We start from the raw sequence: 18,086 nt of genomic DNA on the forward strand, positions 1-18,086 counted from the left end.
GATTTTTAAAGCCACATGGAATGCTTTATGCAATAACTCTTTATGCAACAATTATATCAACATTAACGAAAAAAGTACCGATCATCGAGTATCTTACATGCAAGCTTTCATTTTCAGTATCGTGCAGGTTTTCAAATTTGAACAAACCCTAATTAAATGTTTGAATGTTTTAAATGTTTCTTTAAAAATAACGAAAAGGATTTCACGGCACAAAATATGAAGCCCATTGACGGTTAACCACTAGTGCGCATTTGTGTTAAATGATCTTCTTTCAAACTTGGAATGAAGTGAATTGACGCATGCATTATGTAATCGCTCATTTCTTCGCAATCAGCCAACCGATTCCAGTAAAATTAACTTATACGATGCAGAATAAGATGGGCTACACACTGGTTTTTAGATTTTTGGATTTTGATGTCTATTTCTCGACTTACGTCCAAATTTATTTGCCCGGTAATTTTTTCTGGGACACCCTGTATGCTAAAATTTCATCAAAATTGGACTTCATGAATATTTTCATGTTACACACAAAATGAAATACATAAGTGTTCAACACTTCTTTCCACCATATCTTATCAATCAATTTAGTGAGAAAGGATTCATCTTCCTTGATGGCATTGCATATCAACTAAAAGCCCTCTTCAAATGAAACCAGAATGCCCAGATGATTAAAGGCACTAGCAGCGATCCTCACAAAAGTATGAGAACATTTTATAAAGGATAGAAATAGATTAAAAGTAAAGGATAAGTGAAAGTCGCATAAAAAATCCCATTATGTACTTTTTCCATATGAAAAATTGGTACGGAAGAAAAAAGCGGTACTACACAAAATGTGAAGTCCCATTCATTCAATTGTGTGTAATTTAAGTGTCCGTACGGACGTCCTCCTCCAAATTTGACTATAATGTCACATTTTACCCTATTAGGATATGTGTTCAATCTGACCACCTGTATTATAGTATGTTAGCCCACCTGCATGCAAAATATGCACAAAATCTGATTTTTGATGATTTTCTGATTATTCGCTGATAGCGTCTTTAAAATGCATTCAATATTCACTGGGTAGGCAGAGTAATCACAAATAAATGGAAACATGTAGAAGACACATTAGAGACCACAGAGAAAATGTCAAGGTCCTCCCTTGGTACATCTTGCTTGCTAATTTACCTGCCCACTTGAATTGCTACCCAGCCTGTTGCATTATTTCAATGTGACTCTGGCTTAGACGAGATGGACAAAACATGATGTTTTCAAATGTCAAAAACACCTGTCTGAAGAGTAGACAGTACTCATGCAAATGTGATGTAAAGAAATAGTATTACTTGAATCACTGTAAATCACAATGGAACATGTTTAGTTCCTGTCAATATATGACACATTCTTCAACAGTTTTTGTGTATTTCTTTATCTAAGCTAAATCTCCCTCCCCTCAAATTGTCAGTATTTCCAGAAAGAAAGAATTGTTTATGAGCTATATACTGAAGATGGCAATTCTAATAGGCTAATAACTACTGAGAAACTACATTTGTATGGGCTATCTACCAAATATATCAATCTTAAAATGCCATTTTCTGAAGCTAGTACTTTTTATTGTTTTCTACTGAAGCTAGCAAATTTTTAATATGCTAGATCTACCAAAGATAGCAATTTCTCATATGCTATCTACCAAAGACAGCAATTTCTAATATGTTATCTACCAAAAGATAGCAATTTCTAATATATCTACAAAAATAGCAATTTCTAATATGATATCTACCACAGATAGCAATTTCTAATATGCTATCTACCAAAGATAGCAATTTCTAATATGCTATCTACCAAAGATAGCAATTTGAGTAAAGCTATCTACTAAAGATAACAATTTCTAATGTTCTAATATGCTATCACCAAAGATAAGCAATCTAACAAAGACAGCAATTTCTAATGTTGTCTACCAAAGCTAGCTATTTCTAATGTTATCTACCAAAGATAGCAATTTCTAATATGCCTATCAACCAAAGATAGCAATTTCTAATATGCTATCTACCAAAAAATAGCAATTTCTAATATAATTTTTACCAAAGAAAACAATTTCTAATATGCTATCTACCAAAGAAAACAATTTCTAATGTGCTATCTACCAAAGATAGCAATTTCTAAAATGATATCAATTCAAGATAGCAATTTCTAATATGATATCTACTAAAGATAGTAACTTCTAATATGCTATCTACCAAAGATAGCAACTTCTAACATGCTATCTACCAAAGATAGCAATTTCTAATATGTCATCTACTAAAGATAGCAATTTCTAATATGATATCTACTAACGATAGTAACTTCTAATATGCTATCTACCAAAGATAGCAACTTCTAACATGCTATCTACTAAAGATAGCAATTTCTAAATATGCTATCTATCAAAGATGGCATTTTCTCATATGATATATAAAAGATTTTAAATTTCTAATATTATGCTATCTACTAAAGATAGCAATTTCTAATATGTTATCTATCAAAGACAGTACTGGGATACATAGTCTGCAGCTGTAGATAGCAGGTTTAATAGGGTATATCTACTGAAGACAACAATTTTGAATTTGCAATAATTTTGCAATATCTTTCGAGGATAGCATTTTTAATAAAACTAGCAATTTTAAGCTATCTACTGAACATATCAATTTTTGTATATGACGTTATCTTATAAAGAGGATTGGCTTTGAATCTACCCTTGCCTATACACTAAAATGGAAGGTAAACTATGAACATTGAGTTACTATAATTATTACATTATACATACAATAGGCTATCATTTACTGGAAACACCAAAGGTCTAGCATACTTGGTTCTAAAGTTATGAAGTTTTTTTATGTCTATTTTCTTATGTATTTTATTGTTTTTTTGCCCCATATTTTTACTTTTATCTCAGTTTCAAATTTGCTGCCTTTAGCCCCTGCATGGACCAGATCGTGTCACATATACTAGTTGAGGTAGTTTATAAGAAACTATGACACACATTTATGAAAAGGTCAATACTATTCACAGTTTAATGACATGATTTGCATGCATAAGTGTGATAAATACATCTTTGGAACAGTGCATAACAAGGTGTGGATAGCTGTTGCTTTAGGCTGCGATCACATAGAAGTATACGGTATTTGCTATACGAAATACGTTCATTCGATCAGGCTGAGTTCACATAGTATACTCCTATGTGAACTCAGTCTGATCGAATGAGCGTATTTCGTATAGCGAATACCGTATACTTCTATGTGATCGGAGCCTCATAACATACACGTAGCGTAAAATGCACAGATGAATATGTATTGCTGAAAGAATAATAATTGCTTGTATTTGTCCCATTACATCCTATATCTATACATTCTTTCTGTTATGAAGAAATATAATGTCTATGGCACATAGACACGGATGGATACTATCATATTGCTGCAACATAAACCAGCCGTGTCTGGAGTCCATTTCACTTGCAAAACCCTGGTGTGATGAATATACAAATTACTCGTCATGGAATTGATTATGATGAAATGCACGGAGCATTCAAGTGCAGCCGACTGAATTAATGTTTGATGATCACTCGACACCCCGTGGCATGCCAGAATTAATATAACGCATACTTAACTCTACCACCCTAGTATTAACTGTGACAAACACTTTAACTTTTGTTAAAGTTTGTGAATTTTATCTTATTCTACTGACTAATTATATACTCCACAATGAATATAGTTTTTATATAATGTTAAGGAAGTGAAGTTTGGACAATTTCTTGCTGCTGAAATGTACTGAAATTGTACAAAAGTTGTGTGGGGAGGTGGATTATAAAAGTAACAATGTAAAATTGTACATTTATACTGTTTAGCAATGAGCCTGGCAAACTTCAATTTTTACTGTGATCTGGGATCTATTTCACTAAACTCTTAGCCCTTCATAAGTCAAGTAACCGTTCGTAAAGATATACGAATACCCAATACTAGACGAAGGGTTCCTGTAGTAAACCCCTATTGCTTACGAATGGCACTGTTCGTAAGTATGTTTAGTGAAATGGAACTTATGACTCATCATAAATTACGAACGATTTTGACACTAACAAAGCTTCATAAAGTTTGGTGAAATGGACCCCTGCATGTAGAACAATAGCAGCAATTTACCCTGTGTTATATTATTGGCTTACTTTTTAATGGTTAAAATTCTTACATACTTGATAAATAGATAACTATTGGGAATTATGCTGGACAACTTTTCATCCAGGCAGATGCACAGGCTACTGCAACCTGATTCTTGAATTAGTCACCAAAATCAATCAATCAATAATTAGTAAGAAGACATTCAATCAATTACTTAATCAATCGATTTATAAATCAATCAACCAAATAAAGTCTGTCAGATGCCCTCAAACTGACATTTAGCTTCATGAAATATTATTGAAGTCTCATTTCAATTTAATTCAGCAATTCTTTGGTAATGGTAATTCTATTGATGACAAACATAATTGGCAGTGTACTATTTATCTATTTATGTACATAAATGTCAGGGACAACATTTTTTCAAAGAAAGAAATAATAAAATGATGATGATACTTTAATTATTTGGGTAAAAGTACTTTGCCTTGCTAATTACAGGTATCTTGTTAACTATATCCATTAAATACTTGATAGTCAAATCATAAAAACACCTGTTAAGCACTCTCAAAAGTGGAAACAGATTTCAATCAACCTCACTCTCTTCAAGTTGAATTAATGCTCTGTGTGCCAGCCTTCAACATAAAAGTCCAAGTTTTAAGATATTTTCTGAAAATATCAAGAGCTATCCCAAGAACCACTGAACCAGTAGTAGGTTTGTTTGTACTCATTTTAATGCATTTCTCATTCTGATTCCAAATATGGTCATGAAAATGTACAATTATGAATTTTTTTATTATAATAAAAATTAAATTTGTCGTCTACAGTCGAGACATGTGTAAAGAGAGTTAATTGATGACTATTCGTTTGGAAGTTGAAATATTCACATGAATAATGTCATCTTCTTTCCAGTACCTGACCTTGGTGTGATATATTATGATACTGTAGAGCACAATATTTTCACAACACATAATTTTCACGAATCAAGAATGTCCCTCAAAATAGCAAATTTCCTTGGAACATGATTCCAGAGTTCCTTACCTTTTCAAGGCACAGGAAATAAACTTATGTTGCATAACTATATCTTTTTATTTCTTTAGAGTTTTATAGGAAAATAAATATTTGAAATTTGCTGTTTCCTTGTGACTTCCATTTGAAGTCCGCATTCCCCTTATAGAAGATTTTGGAAATATCTTCCACAGCAGGAGTACGAATATGAATTTCAAATGGAATAAGCACATTAACCAACTCTATATGAAACTCACTCTCCCTCTGTGGAAGATTCCATTTGAATCATTCTCAAAATGTGTATGCAATTCAAATGGAGCTGCCTAACAGTTTCATTCTAACATCTTCCACAGGGAGTGTGGATTTGAAATGGAATACCCTAATACTTGCCTTACAGAAACTGGATAATGATAATATACTGCGCCAATAAAATATCCTTACACTTGGAAAAATAATCACAATTCCCAAACTGAACAATATTGTGCTAAATTTGTTTTTTTAATAGATGCACTATTGTCTGTCCAATTAACTTAGACACCCAGTTTTTGTTACTTATTTGAAAAAATATCCACTTTCAAGGAAAGTCATGAAAGAAAAGTGTTAACATTCGCTGAGACCTAACGGGATTTTTGTGTTTCCAAAGCATTGAGTGAGAGTTTACCAGAAATTCTATTGAAATTGGAAGGTTTTTCTGAACACTTTAAAAATAATCCGGTAGAAGTTGGGTACCATTATTTTGGAAGGTCTCATTATACAGATTTGTAGGTATTGTGATTTTGGATAGTGAAGGAATGAATAGTAAATTAATTATACTCCTCACCAAAAACATTTTACAAAAATGAAAAATATAATTCAGTTCATAAAATGCAGACAGTGTTTCTTATTGGTATATTTATTCTTAGTGTATTAACGCAGTGATCCCAGTTGTCCCTCAACCAATTACAACAATTCGGCGCGGTATTTGAATCTTGTTCTGTGCATGCTTTTGGCTTGGCCCAATTCCAAGAAAATACAAATTGTATGCCCTATGAATGTTCTGATATTATTGGTGAGGAGTATAATTCACAATACACTCCAGACGCACAGTAACTTGCCCTATCATTTGTTATAATGCACCAACTGTGACATCTTTTGAGTTATAGAGGTTGTGCATGAAATTATTGATTGGCTCCAAACAAAGGATTTGAACCAGTGTCCTTCACCGAAATCCACAGTCCATTCAATCAAATATTGTCATCAACCTATTTGATCCTAGTGCATTTGTTATGCGTGTGAGACGACCTCTCGTGGTGATTGCAAACATGCTTTTGTTGAATGCATTTGAGTAGACCGCCATTATTGTGAATTAGTAAAAGGATCAAAGAAAAAGGGTGTCATCACTGATCAATATGCATGACTACAATCTTCAAACACCCCTTACTGTAAATAGATTATCCCATCAAAAGTTTCAAGTCATTAGGAATATTCGGCTGGACCCAGATATCTTGCTGTAAATCGGTCAAAATTGAATAAAAGTAGACAAGGAAGAATATTTTTCATCGCTTTACTAATAATTTCTGTTAGGTCTGACCGTGTTTAGCAACTTTTCTTTCATGACTTTTTGCCAAAGTGAAAACTTTTCGAAATATATCCTATAAACCGGGTGTCTAAGTTATTTGGACAGATAATAGCTAATCTTGCACATTATGACACCGCATTGAATCCAATGTGACTTCAAGAAGCAAAGTTACAAGCATTTGATTAGATGAAGGTCCAGTTTTGAAAGTGACAAACTGGCCTATTCAAAACTTCACAGACTAGACATCTGGTTTGAGAGTGGTGAATGGCTAATTTATGCGTTTGGCTTTAATTTAAAACAAAAGGAACAAAAGAAAACTGAAACAAAAGAACTGACAAATAAAATGAAAGTTATGATAAGTACAGAGAAGTAAAGACTGACTGCTTTAAATAACGCTTCATTGAAGAAACTGTGTTGTCTCTTTGTTTCTTTTTGCGCCTTGTATAGGCCAGTTTGTCACTTTTAAAACTGGACCTTCGTCTATTCAATTGCTTGTAACTTTACTTCTTGAGGTCACATTGGATTCAATGTGGTGTCATAATGTGCAGGATTAGATAGTGCATCTATTAAAAAAAAATTTAACCCAATATTGTCCAGTTTTGAAATTGTGATTTTTTTTCTAAGTGTAAGGATACTTAATTGGCGCAGTATATGATGGATATATGACTAGTTGTTTGATTACACAAGCGGAAGCTCTATATGAGTTACATGAGTATATAATGTGAACATAATGTACACATCCTGGGGTTGGCCTTATGAAGAGCTATTGTAATATACAAAGTATTTGAATTTGAACCAGATAATAGTTGTAACATCTGTATTGTGGATATGAGTTTTATGTAATGTCCATTTCTATTATCATTCAGATGGGAAGATGTCTCTATGGACAAGTCTGTTCCGGATGTATATATGTATTTGATTTAGATGAAGAATAATAATATAAAGGTTATATTACAATGTATACATGTTGTATCATAAAGCTGCACATTGAAAAAAAATTGAACTTGCTATCTTTAACAAAATAATATTGAAATGTATTTTTGCACCAATGAACTATACAGAGTATGAACTGAGTAGCACCAAACAATTACTACAGTCCCGTCAACTTAGAAGTACAAAGTAAATAGACCTCTGAAACTGGAGGTATGAGAATAATTATTGCAGTGCAATGCGTGTGTAAATGCTTCTTTGGCGCGCCAATTACTGCACGATATTAACTTGCCAAGCGCATCACGCTCTTTATCGTCACATCTTTTAATATGCAGTGTGTGTAACACAAAGCTTCACCCCGATGCCACAGATTTGGTTTGTACTTCTAGGTTGAAGTAGTATATGTATATGAACCTATAATAGTACCTTGAAACAACTGGAGTGTGAACCAAGTAGCATACACCTACATAACTATGGATTATGACAAAGCATCAAAAAATGAGTGTAAACCAAACTTACTATTGCAATATTCAACTGATAAAGGGATGTCACATTTTCAGTCAAGTGTCTCGAGTAGATAGCAAATATGCAGTACCACGATGTACCATGACACATATTGTGCTTCATAGCCATTTTCAAGATTCACACTTGACTTTTGTTTTAAAATGACATTGAAAGAACAAAATTGATCAATTTCTTTGATTTCTCAGAAAAGCTACTTCCTGTGTGTTACTTTTGTCAACAGTTTTTATTCAATTATAGAGCAACAGACAATATTAGCATCTGTACATTAAAGAATCTACCATCACTAAGTGGTTCAAGATTTACTGATAGTCCTAATGAGGTAGAACCGCAGACAAATATATGATGGAGGTGGTTGTCTGCGGTTCTACCTCATTAGGACTATCAGTAAATCTGCGTGTCACTCATAATGGTGAGCCGACCAATTATTTTGCCATGCGCCAAAAACAAACTTCAATTTGAAGAGTGTGGTTGTTTGCGTTCTGTGTGCTACGTGTGGTGCGACAAATGCACACTACACACTGCATGTGCAAAGCTCAAGCTTAAATTTACTAAGTATCTTTCCATTTCAGGCTTCTGTCTTTGCCCTCCATGATCGACAAACCAATATGTCAGATTTACTATAGCATTACACAATACACGCAAGGCAATTTGAAGTTGGTCCTCTTTGGGTGTAATGTCATTTAAATATTACTTAACTAAAGTGGTTCTTTCAGCCAAATTACCTATGGAAATCACTGTGGGTCTACTTCCGTACTTGAAATGCCATCCTATGGGCCTTGGGCTTTAGAAAATTTTAAACCCATTTCAACAAGACATTTTCTCTTCAGATTTCCATTTGTCATTTTTTTACTAAGTCTTCATCTTAATTTCATAAAGAGCTTGGGCCTGCAAAAGTTGACAATCATCTTCATAATTTCATTCTCGGAGCTATAATAACCCTTAAAATTTTGACTTAAAATATTTTGAGCAGTGTTGATTACAATATACAATATTCTCTATTAATCATGCAAGACTGATAACAGGTATACCTTTGCTTTAAAGTTACCAACAGTTCTGGCATTTAAGGGGAATCGGGGCTATGTGTCTGCAAAACTTTCATGTCCCATTCCAAGTAAACCACCTAGACTGACAATGAAACACTCCAAATCTGCCAATTCCATTTCCAACTCAAGTCACCATTTTTTATTTCTTTTATTACTGAACTGTAACAGCTCTTCAAGTAGACCCAAATTTGCACTCTCTTGCACAGGTGGTATGCATACATGAATAGCAAAGTACTTTGATAGTTCTTATTCCTGCCTAGTAATAAGCAATCCCATACAGGTTGGCATCAAATTGCCTCCCTCTTATTATTATAAATCTCATGTAGAAATCAATAGCGACATAATGTTCCCGAGTCACACATGTAGCAAAGCTGTAACAACATACCTAAATTTATCTGTTCTAGTTGCTTCAGTCTGTTCTATACAGCTTCAATATCTAGACTCTAGATATTCATATTTTGTTCCATTTCACAATAGTAAAAATACAGTAAAATGTCAGCTGCCTCTCCAGGCCAGTTGGGAATTTTTTAACTTGTGCTTAAGCATAATTTATTGGCACAGGATATGTAATATTTTGGCAGCAAACTTTTTTATTTGTTGGGATGGATTTTCTAAAAGGGCTGTACCAGGCACAGAGCCAATCAGAGATATGGTAAGAAGCACTGTAAAAATGACTAAGTGGCATGTTGCTAGATACACTTTTGTTTTTGAAATAAACTGTAGCATTCCTCCTAAGCTGAGAAATGCTGAGCTTTTTTGAAGATGTATGTGTCTGGCATTTTGTGTCATATTTTAATGCATGTAGGATACTTCTTAGAATATCTTGGATACCAAGATTAGTTTATACTTACTCTAGAGTCTAACTAAAGAAAACAATATATTTTTTTCATCACATGAAGAGGCTGTCAGGGGCTAGAGTAGCATGGAATAGTAGAAGTTGTCCAATTTTAAAGGAACAATTGAAGTCATATATTTAATCTCTGCCTTCAGAAATTTTCAATAATTTCATGATTTTCCTGATATTTGGTTAATAAAAGTATTACAACTTGTCACCCAAAATAGCAGTACAAACAATTATATGTCAGATCTGACCTTATCAAAAATCTCCCAAATAGTTGTAATGAATTCAAATGTATCTTTATGTTGAAGGGATCAATCAAATTTGCCTACAGACATTATTAATGGAGTGTTAGGTTCCAGGTAGTAAATGGAGTGTTAATTAACACTTCCCATGATGCATTTCTTTATTTTCTTTACTGATTTGCTATCTAGTGGAACATGGGTTGATAGTGACAAAAAGTACAACGAACAGAGCATCCAGATCTTGCAAAATGTTTATTTCTGAACTATTCTATTCTCAATTTTCTAGAATAAACCAGCTTCAAGGTTAATTTGTAGAAATGGATGTTCTCAACCATTATGCAACTAATTATGGCAAGAGTTATTGCTGAAATTTACTACAGGAACTTTCCTTTAATTTCCAAATTATTATTTATTCATTTTCTGCCTTTTCTCGTACAAAAACAAGCCAACCAACGACATCATAACACACCCAAGGGTATTATTTCTTTCAATGCTTGACTAGCAATATGCAACTGTTTCAGCTCTATAAACAAGATCGGTGTCGACTCCAAAATTACTCAAATCAAGAAGCAGTCATGTCCTTTAAAAATGTGTTTCAATTCTCGCAGAGCGATAAAAAAAAACAAGATAAAAGACGCTTCGTTGTTACTGTTGTATTTAACCAATTTAAGGTACTACACCCATTGATAAATTTGTGACTATTTTTGCATTTTTCTCAAAAACTAATAAAACACTGGTAACAAAGTTATGTATATTATAGGGGCAAGGAATCCAGTTACTACACTGAAATTTCAGTGACTCAAGACAAGTAGTTATTGATTTATTGATCAAATATTGGTTTTCCCTCAACTGTTGTCTGTGCTGCAATAAAATTTTTAGTGCAGTAGTTGTAGTCCTTGCCCCTATAATATACAATATACGTATCTTACTTGTCACCAATGTGCTTTAATTTTTGAGAAAAATGCAAAAATAGGCACAAAATTGGCCAGGGGTGTAGTACCACCTTAATATCCAACTTTTTTATGGTCAAACCAATATCAAAGTAGGTTTGGTAAGAAAACTAAAAGGGTTTTAAAGAACAGGAGGTTGCTTTTATTGATTTCATCATTTTCATGTCACTTATTAAAACACCTTGTTGGGATGTTCTTCTTGTCCTTATCCCTCTTTTTTTTTTAATCAGATTTCTCAAAAATATCAAATGTCACCAAACAAGATTTGTGAAGTCTACGGAAAATAAACTTGTTTCTTATTTTAGCATTTTAACAAGAAAGAGAATACGAGACTCAAAGTTACCCTTGGCAATTTTCAAACTGTTGCACAGTACTTAAATTGAATTTGAGTACATGTAGACTTGTAGAGTGATTACACATCGTAATAGTTCTAGGCAAAAAGGAAACTGACACCACTCGATCGTGTTTGACTAACATTTACACCGACAGGACAAAGCGTCTAAGAAAAATAGTCACAAGAACTTTGAACAGATAAGTTTTCTCGTTAAGCGTCCAACTAAACAACTTTGAAAGTCCTTACATACAAATCAGCAAAACTGCGCCCAAAAAGTATCCGAACACTTAAAACAAAAGCCATTTCTTACAGACACTAAAACCAAATTACAAAATAAAGTAGTTGATAAATGGAGAATTTTGTTCTGCGTATGTGGATTCCTCACTCGGCATGACACAACTTTATTTCCCTAACTTCTAACAATTTGAATCACAAAGAGAGCTTTTCAAAAGTGACAAAAATTTAGAGTGACTTTTGTCGGCTACGCAGATATTGAACACAGTGCAGTAAGCGTTAATCTGCCAGGCTGCAATGAGGCCGTAACAAAGGCAGCGGAAATCACCTTGAAGGAGGAAATATCCAAATTTGTTATTTTTGAAGTTTTACCTTGTGATTCAAATGCTTATTTGAAGTACAGTTGCTGTGTCATCTGAAGATTTGCATAAGAAATGAAGTATTGGGAAAATGACACCTACCTTCTCTTTTCTCATTTCTTAGTAGTTTGACTTTTTCTATACCAATTAGTATCTGACCATCTTCAGCTGCAAGAACATAAAAAGAAGAAACATGATGTCGTTAATGATGAGTCAAATAATGTGATTTAAGGCATAGAGCTACATTCATACAAAAAGCATTCAGAGAAGATTAAACATGTTGGAAAAATTGATTTTATGCTTCAGGAAAAATGTATGTTGCCCTCTTATGAAACAACAATATCTTCTGAATATTGCATATTGCCCTCTTATACTATCTATAGTGAACATAGCATATTGCCCTCTAATGAAACAAATGCTATCTACTGAAGATAGCATATTGCCCTCTAACGAAACAATGCTATCTTCGGAAGAGAGCATATTGCTCTCTAATGAAACAAATGCTATCTACTGAAGATAGCATATTGCCCTCTTATGAAAAAATGCTATCTACTGAAGATAGTATATTGCACCCTAATGAAACAAATGCTATCTACTGAAGATAGCATACTGCTCTCTAATGAAACAATGCTATCTACTGATGACAGCATATTGCTCTATAATGAAACAATGCTATCTACTGAAGATAGCATATTGCCCCCTAATGAAACATTGCCCTCTAATGAAACAATGCTATCTATTGAAGAGAGCATATTGCTCTCTAAAGAAACAATGCTATCTACTGAAGAAAGCATATTGATTTTAAGCTTCAGGAAAAACATATAATGGTATGTCAATTATTTTGTTTCCTTTTTTGCAAGCAGCATCATAAATTTATGTTCATATCTGCGAAACAAATGATTTGATTTTGAAAACAGTTACAGCAATACAACAAAAATCAAATTCAAATAAGTACGTTTGACATTTGACTCATTTTGCTTGATCATGGGTGAATTTTCATGAGGAGTTATGACCCACTATAAGTCAATCAAACCCATCCAAATCTAACCCCACTTTAACTCTAACATATTCATCCTATGAAAGAGTCACATTAGGTTTGGGATTTATGATGCATTGTAACTCCTTGTGAAATCCATCCCATATCACATACAGATGTAAATAGGAATGACACATCATAAGTCCTACTAACCCATCCTAAGTCCGACCCCATCTTAACTCTAACATAAAAATCCTATAAAAGAGCCGGGAATAGATTTGGGATTTATGATGCATTGTAACTCTTAGCACTACTTTCGGGCTCTGTTGTTATTAGTATACTATCCAGACAGGTTGCGTCAGTAACCGACGCCCTCAGTTGAAAATCGGTTCCTGTAATCTTATTGGTTGTTAGCCAGGTTATATGACATGATATAGCGTACCCGCTATTTGAACCAATCAGAGGCGCGTAGCAAACAATGGGACTGGTCAATTTTAAGCCCAAGGTAATTCCTTGTAAAATGTAGGATGTAATCTGATGAAAATTTGATATACTTGTGATTTAGTATTTGAAGTGTTTAAGAATGAGAATAAAGGTATTGTTTTCAGCCATTATCGTGTATCTACCGTCTCATATAACACGGCAACATCATTATTTTTGGTGTAACACAACTCGGCTTCGCCTCATTGTGCCTCATTGGTCTACTTATAATAATTATGTAGCCCGTGTTATATGAGACTATAGATGCATGATAGCGTCTAAAAACAATACCTTTATTCTCTAATTGTAACTCCTTGTGAAATCCATCCTATATCACATTTAGATATGGGACCTATTAATTACAATTAGAAATGCTGCAATTCTACATTTTCAATCTAAATTGATACTTTGCTCTCTGAATGCAGCTGTTTTTCCTCATTGTCAAATTAATGACTTTCTTTGTATTATCCAATTAGTGACTTTTTTATCCACCATGCTTAATTTTACATTAACTTAACATCAACATTATAATGTGTTATACTAGGCAGCCTATTCCAACCAACGTACATGAAGAAAAACAAAAACTTAAAGCGATTGTTTGAACTTATATGAATGAAATGATCTGTTTTGCTTATTAAATTTGCAATGAAGAAGTTGGGTAAAAAGTTAGTCCCTCTTGGTAAATACAATTCTTTATTTCCCAGACAGAAAGCACAACTTTTATTTACATTACATGTACTTTGTACCAATTGCACATAGCAACCAAAACAATAAATGATAAATACCCAGCAATATATCTCTAATCTACGCTACATCAATTCCACATTATGCATTTTTCATGTCGGTACCACCAATCCTTTTATTTTGCTAACCCTTCCAATAACTTCACAGTCTACATTCCGAGAATAATGACACCTAACTGATAAATGATACAATTTATTTTTCATCATGGTAGATTTGCCTTCGCAGCTGCTGCAAATGCTGATAATAAGATTTGCACGTTTTTCACTTTTGGGATGACACAACAAGCTCTATTTACGGGGTTATTTGTTCTACAAGCATCCGTCGTAAGCCACAAATCATCCTATATATCATGTCATTAGACACAGATAATGCACTCATAAAATACTCATAGATCCACTGGCAACATTTGGCCAATGTACCATGAAGTCTATCTCCACAATGTACTTTGTCTCTATTCAACTCAACATCATTTACCCTCTACTTGCTATACTGAAACTACAACATAAGTAAAAGACTTCCTTGTTTGACTTTTTACTAAAACTATATTATAAAATATTATGAATATACTACAAAATATTGAAAAAGCAAAGAATTTTCCTTTATAATAAACTGCAAATAAAGCAGCTCAGTGGTGGTTTATTGTCTCCTTAGTTTGAAGTTTCCTTCCTTTCAGTTTTGTTTTCCATTGGTTATAAACCACTATATTAGTTATACCTGAAAAACTAATAATTCAATTTTGATGTGATGCACCACCTAATGTAATGTTTGCACACGATTGTAACTTGGTGTTTTAAAAAAAGTCGTAATAGAATATGTTTGTCATGACAACTCATGCTGCGTTAATGTATCTCATTATACAACTATTAGAGAATTAAGCATGTTGAATAACCCTAACCGGCCAGGTCGCCACACGTGGACGTGGGTGACTATCATGGCCAGTGTGCTCCACATCCGAGGAGTTGGTGGTTCAAAACTGGGCAGAAAGGAAAAACAAAAATTTTTGCTCTTCATCTCCCTTTCTTCATCATAACATTTCCATCCACAAAAGCATTTTTTCATTGATTTTTTATGGGGGGGTGAGGCTTAAAGACTTGCACATGTTGTGTTGTTACAACAGATTGTCATGCTAAGTTGGTTTCAAAACATTATCATCTCACCAAATGATCTTCCTATTATATACACATTATTGTGCCCAAAGCAATATTCTGCTTATATTACCCAAATTGTAACAAGCCAATCCATGCTTTATGTCTTGTAGTTTGTGCATGTAAGCAAAATGTATATTCTGAGCAAAACAGATGCCTCTATCATGGTCTAATAATTCCAATTTTATTATCGGGTCATCATATGCAAAAATTTTATCTTTTATTAAGAAATTATAATTCTGAAGGGATTAAGCACAATCTTCAGTGATACTGAATCTAAAAGAGAGTTCTCTTATTTTTGCTGGTAACAAATAGATTAACCCAATTGGTCTATGGTGACTGATTTGTTGTAATATAATCTGAAAAGGCTTTACTGAGATTAAAACATCCTCATTTCAGATGCAAGCTTTCATCAAAACCATCCATAATTTTAACAAGTTCGAGAGTTTTGTATTTTCTTGTGGACCCATCCCCACCTCACTTTTCAATCATATTCCGAATGAGATTATATTCAGCCATAGACTCTGTCTTCAGAGTCTATGATACAGCTCAGTATAGTAAATGCAATGTACCACAACATTTGATGCTTTCCAATACAGAATGATACAAATGATGACAGTGATGGTTGTATGCCCGTAAGTGACATATCATTTTACAGATAATGCATGTGTTTGACCTACAAAAACATTTGCCTGCTAACCAGGAATCATCTAGCACAGATATGGCTGTATTATTGATGCATAACGCATCTTACTATGGACTATCAGTCTATACCATCTTGCCTCCAGTACTAAGCCATTAATGACTTGATGTTCTCACTATAGATAGTATCACTTAACATCTACAGGCAGTAGGCTCTCAAACATGCTCATCTGTTGGTACACAGTTCTTTAACCCCAATAGGCTTCTACATGCATGTAATGACCTTTGAGTGTATTGGGTACCAAAAACTCACACTCTACAGGTTGAGGTCAACTTTGAGATATGCTTGTTGAATAGAGGTTATTGCATTTTACCATCGGAGATGAGATTAGTTTGGCTCATAGTGATGCATTATGGGCCAAAATAGTATCATTTCCATTAGGACAGTTCATATAACTCCATTCGATATTGATTGCTTGAAATCTGACCCCAAGATAAAGAGTATGAGTTTTTGTACACAGTACAGTCAAAGGTCATTCTATAAATGTACAAGCATATTGGGTTAACAAACTGTGTCTAAGAAGATGAGCATGTTTGAGAATTGAGGATCATTTCAACTTGGGGGGCAAATGTCCAACAGTCTTATCATGTTTATGGGGGAAGAAAGGGAATAGATTGGGGTGACTAACTCTAAACCAGAAAATGTGTGTTAAACATCATGTAATTGGGCCATCTCCTCTAATGCTCTATGCCTGCAGCACAGGATTGATATTATTTTGTTCATTGAATAAAGCCAATGACCAACTGATGCCCCCAAAATGTGTCAATGTGTAGCTTGTGCAAAGACCTCCAAAGAAACACTTGAATCAGCTAAAACTTTGGCATCAATTTGCCACAGCTGGAATGAAGTGATACATGGCACTATGTCGGACTCTGAAGAATGGCGTTTATGATGATGATGAGGCTTGGACATCTCAATTATTGCACTTTATATTGATATCTGTATCTGGTTATATCATAACTCATCAATCAAATGGGGCATTTGACACCCAACTACAAGACAAAATACTTGCCTATATATGTGTTTTTGTTTCTCACCTTCTGAAAGGGGTTTTCACGCTGGTTTGAGCTCATAGGACTTGTCAATCAATACTAGGATTTGCCAACAGAGAAACTTTGCAGGCCCGCATGATTTTATCAATTGACTTGAAATAAAGGATTCGAACTAACACCCTCAGCCATAATGCAGCCTACTCAATAAACTGTTAATTGGGATCAACATATGGTGCAAGTTTTATATTTTCTGTGGTATGTCCAAAAATATGTCAGAGATATTGGTATGCTTCGTTTGAAAATATTTGAACATCTGGCGATAATTGCAGCATCACATGCAAAGCCTCAATTAACAGAAACAGGAACCATTATTATGTAGGGTGTATGGAAATTCCTACCTTTTGCGAAATATAAATTTATTAATTTTGAAGAATTCTGTTGTGAATTATAGATGTTTACAAACAGACTTTAACATTTTCACACACCCTTGCTTTGTTGTTGTTCTTCTTCTTAGTACCAGTAAATGATCATGCATCCATCAGGATAAAACTCTGACCCAAGACTAAACTCAAATCACTTAGTTTAGATATAGGTGTATATTTATGTATATCATTCTACCGATATCAGTCTGCAATCATGCCTATGAGGAGCAGATGACTTATGATTTCCTTGCTAGATACTAACACTTAACATCATCAAGATATCATAATCATTTATATGATATCACATCTGTAACCTCAGGGCTTTATCACTTTTCTCTCTTGCTATTGCTGTAAAAGCGGTCATTTTCATGCGTGTAAATTTTTGTACTTTGGGTTATTCCAGTTGAAATCCATACACCTGCTATGGAATAGACATGAGCTTAATCTTCCAGACAGGGGGTGTGAATTTCAAATAGGGTTACCTG

At 33.9% G+C, this 18,086-nt stretch overlaps 1 protein-coding gene across 1 annotated transcript in view; it reads right to left on the reverse strand.

Moving 5' to 3' along the window:
* LOC140153351 (polypeptide N-acetylgalactosaminyltransferase 2-like) overlaps positions 1-18,086 on the reverse strand; it is a 264,123-nt gene that overhangs the window by 121,955 nt on the left and 124,082 nt on the right. Inside the window, exon 5 of the mRNA XM_072176081.1 lies at positions 12,242-12,307. Within this exon, the coding sequence (XP_072032182.1) occupies positions 12,242-12,307 (66 nt within the window). The remainder of the gene's footprint in view (positions 1-12,241; positions 12,308-18,086) is intronic.

The sequence above is a fragment of the Amphiura filiformis genome, chromosome 5 (genome assembly GCF_039555335.1).
Source record: "Amphiura filiformis chromosome 5, Afil_fr2py, whole genome shotgun sequence".
NCBI classification, from domain to species: Eukaryota; Metazoa; Echinodermata; class Ophiuroidea; order Amphilepidida; family Amphiuridae; genus Amphiura; species Amphiura filiformis.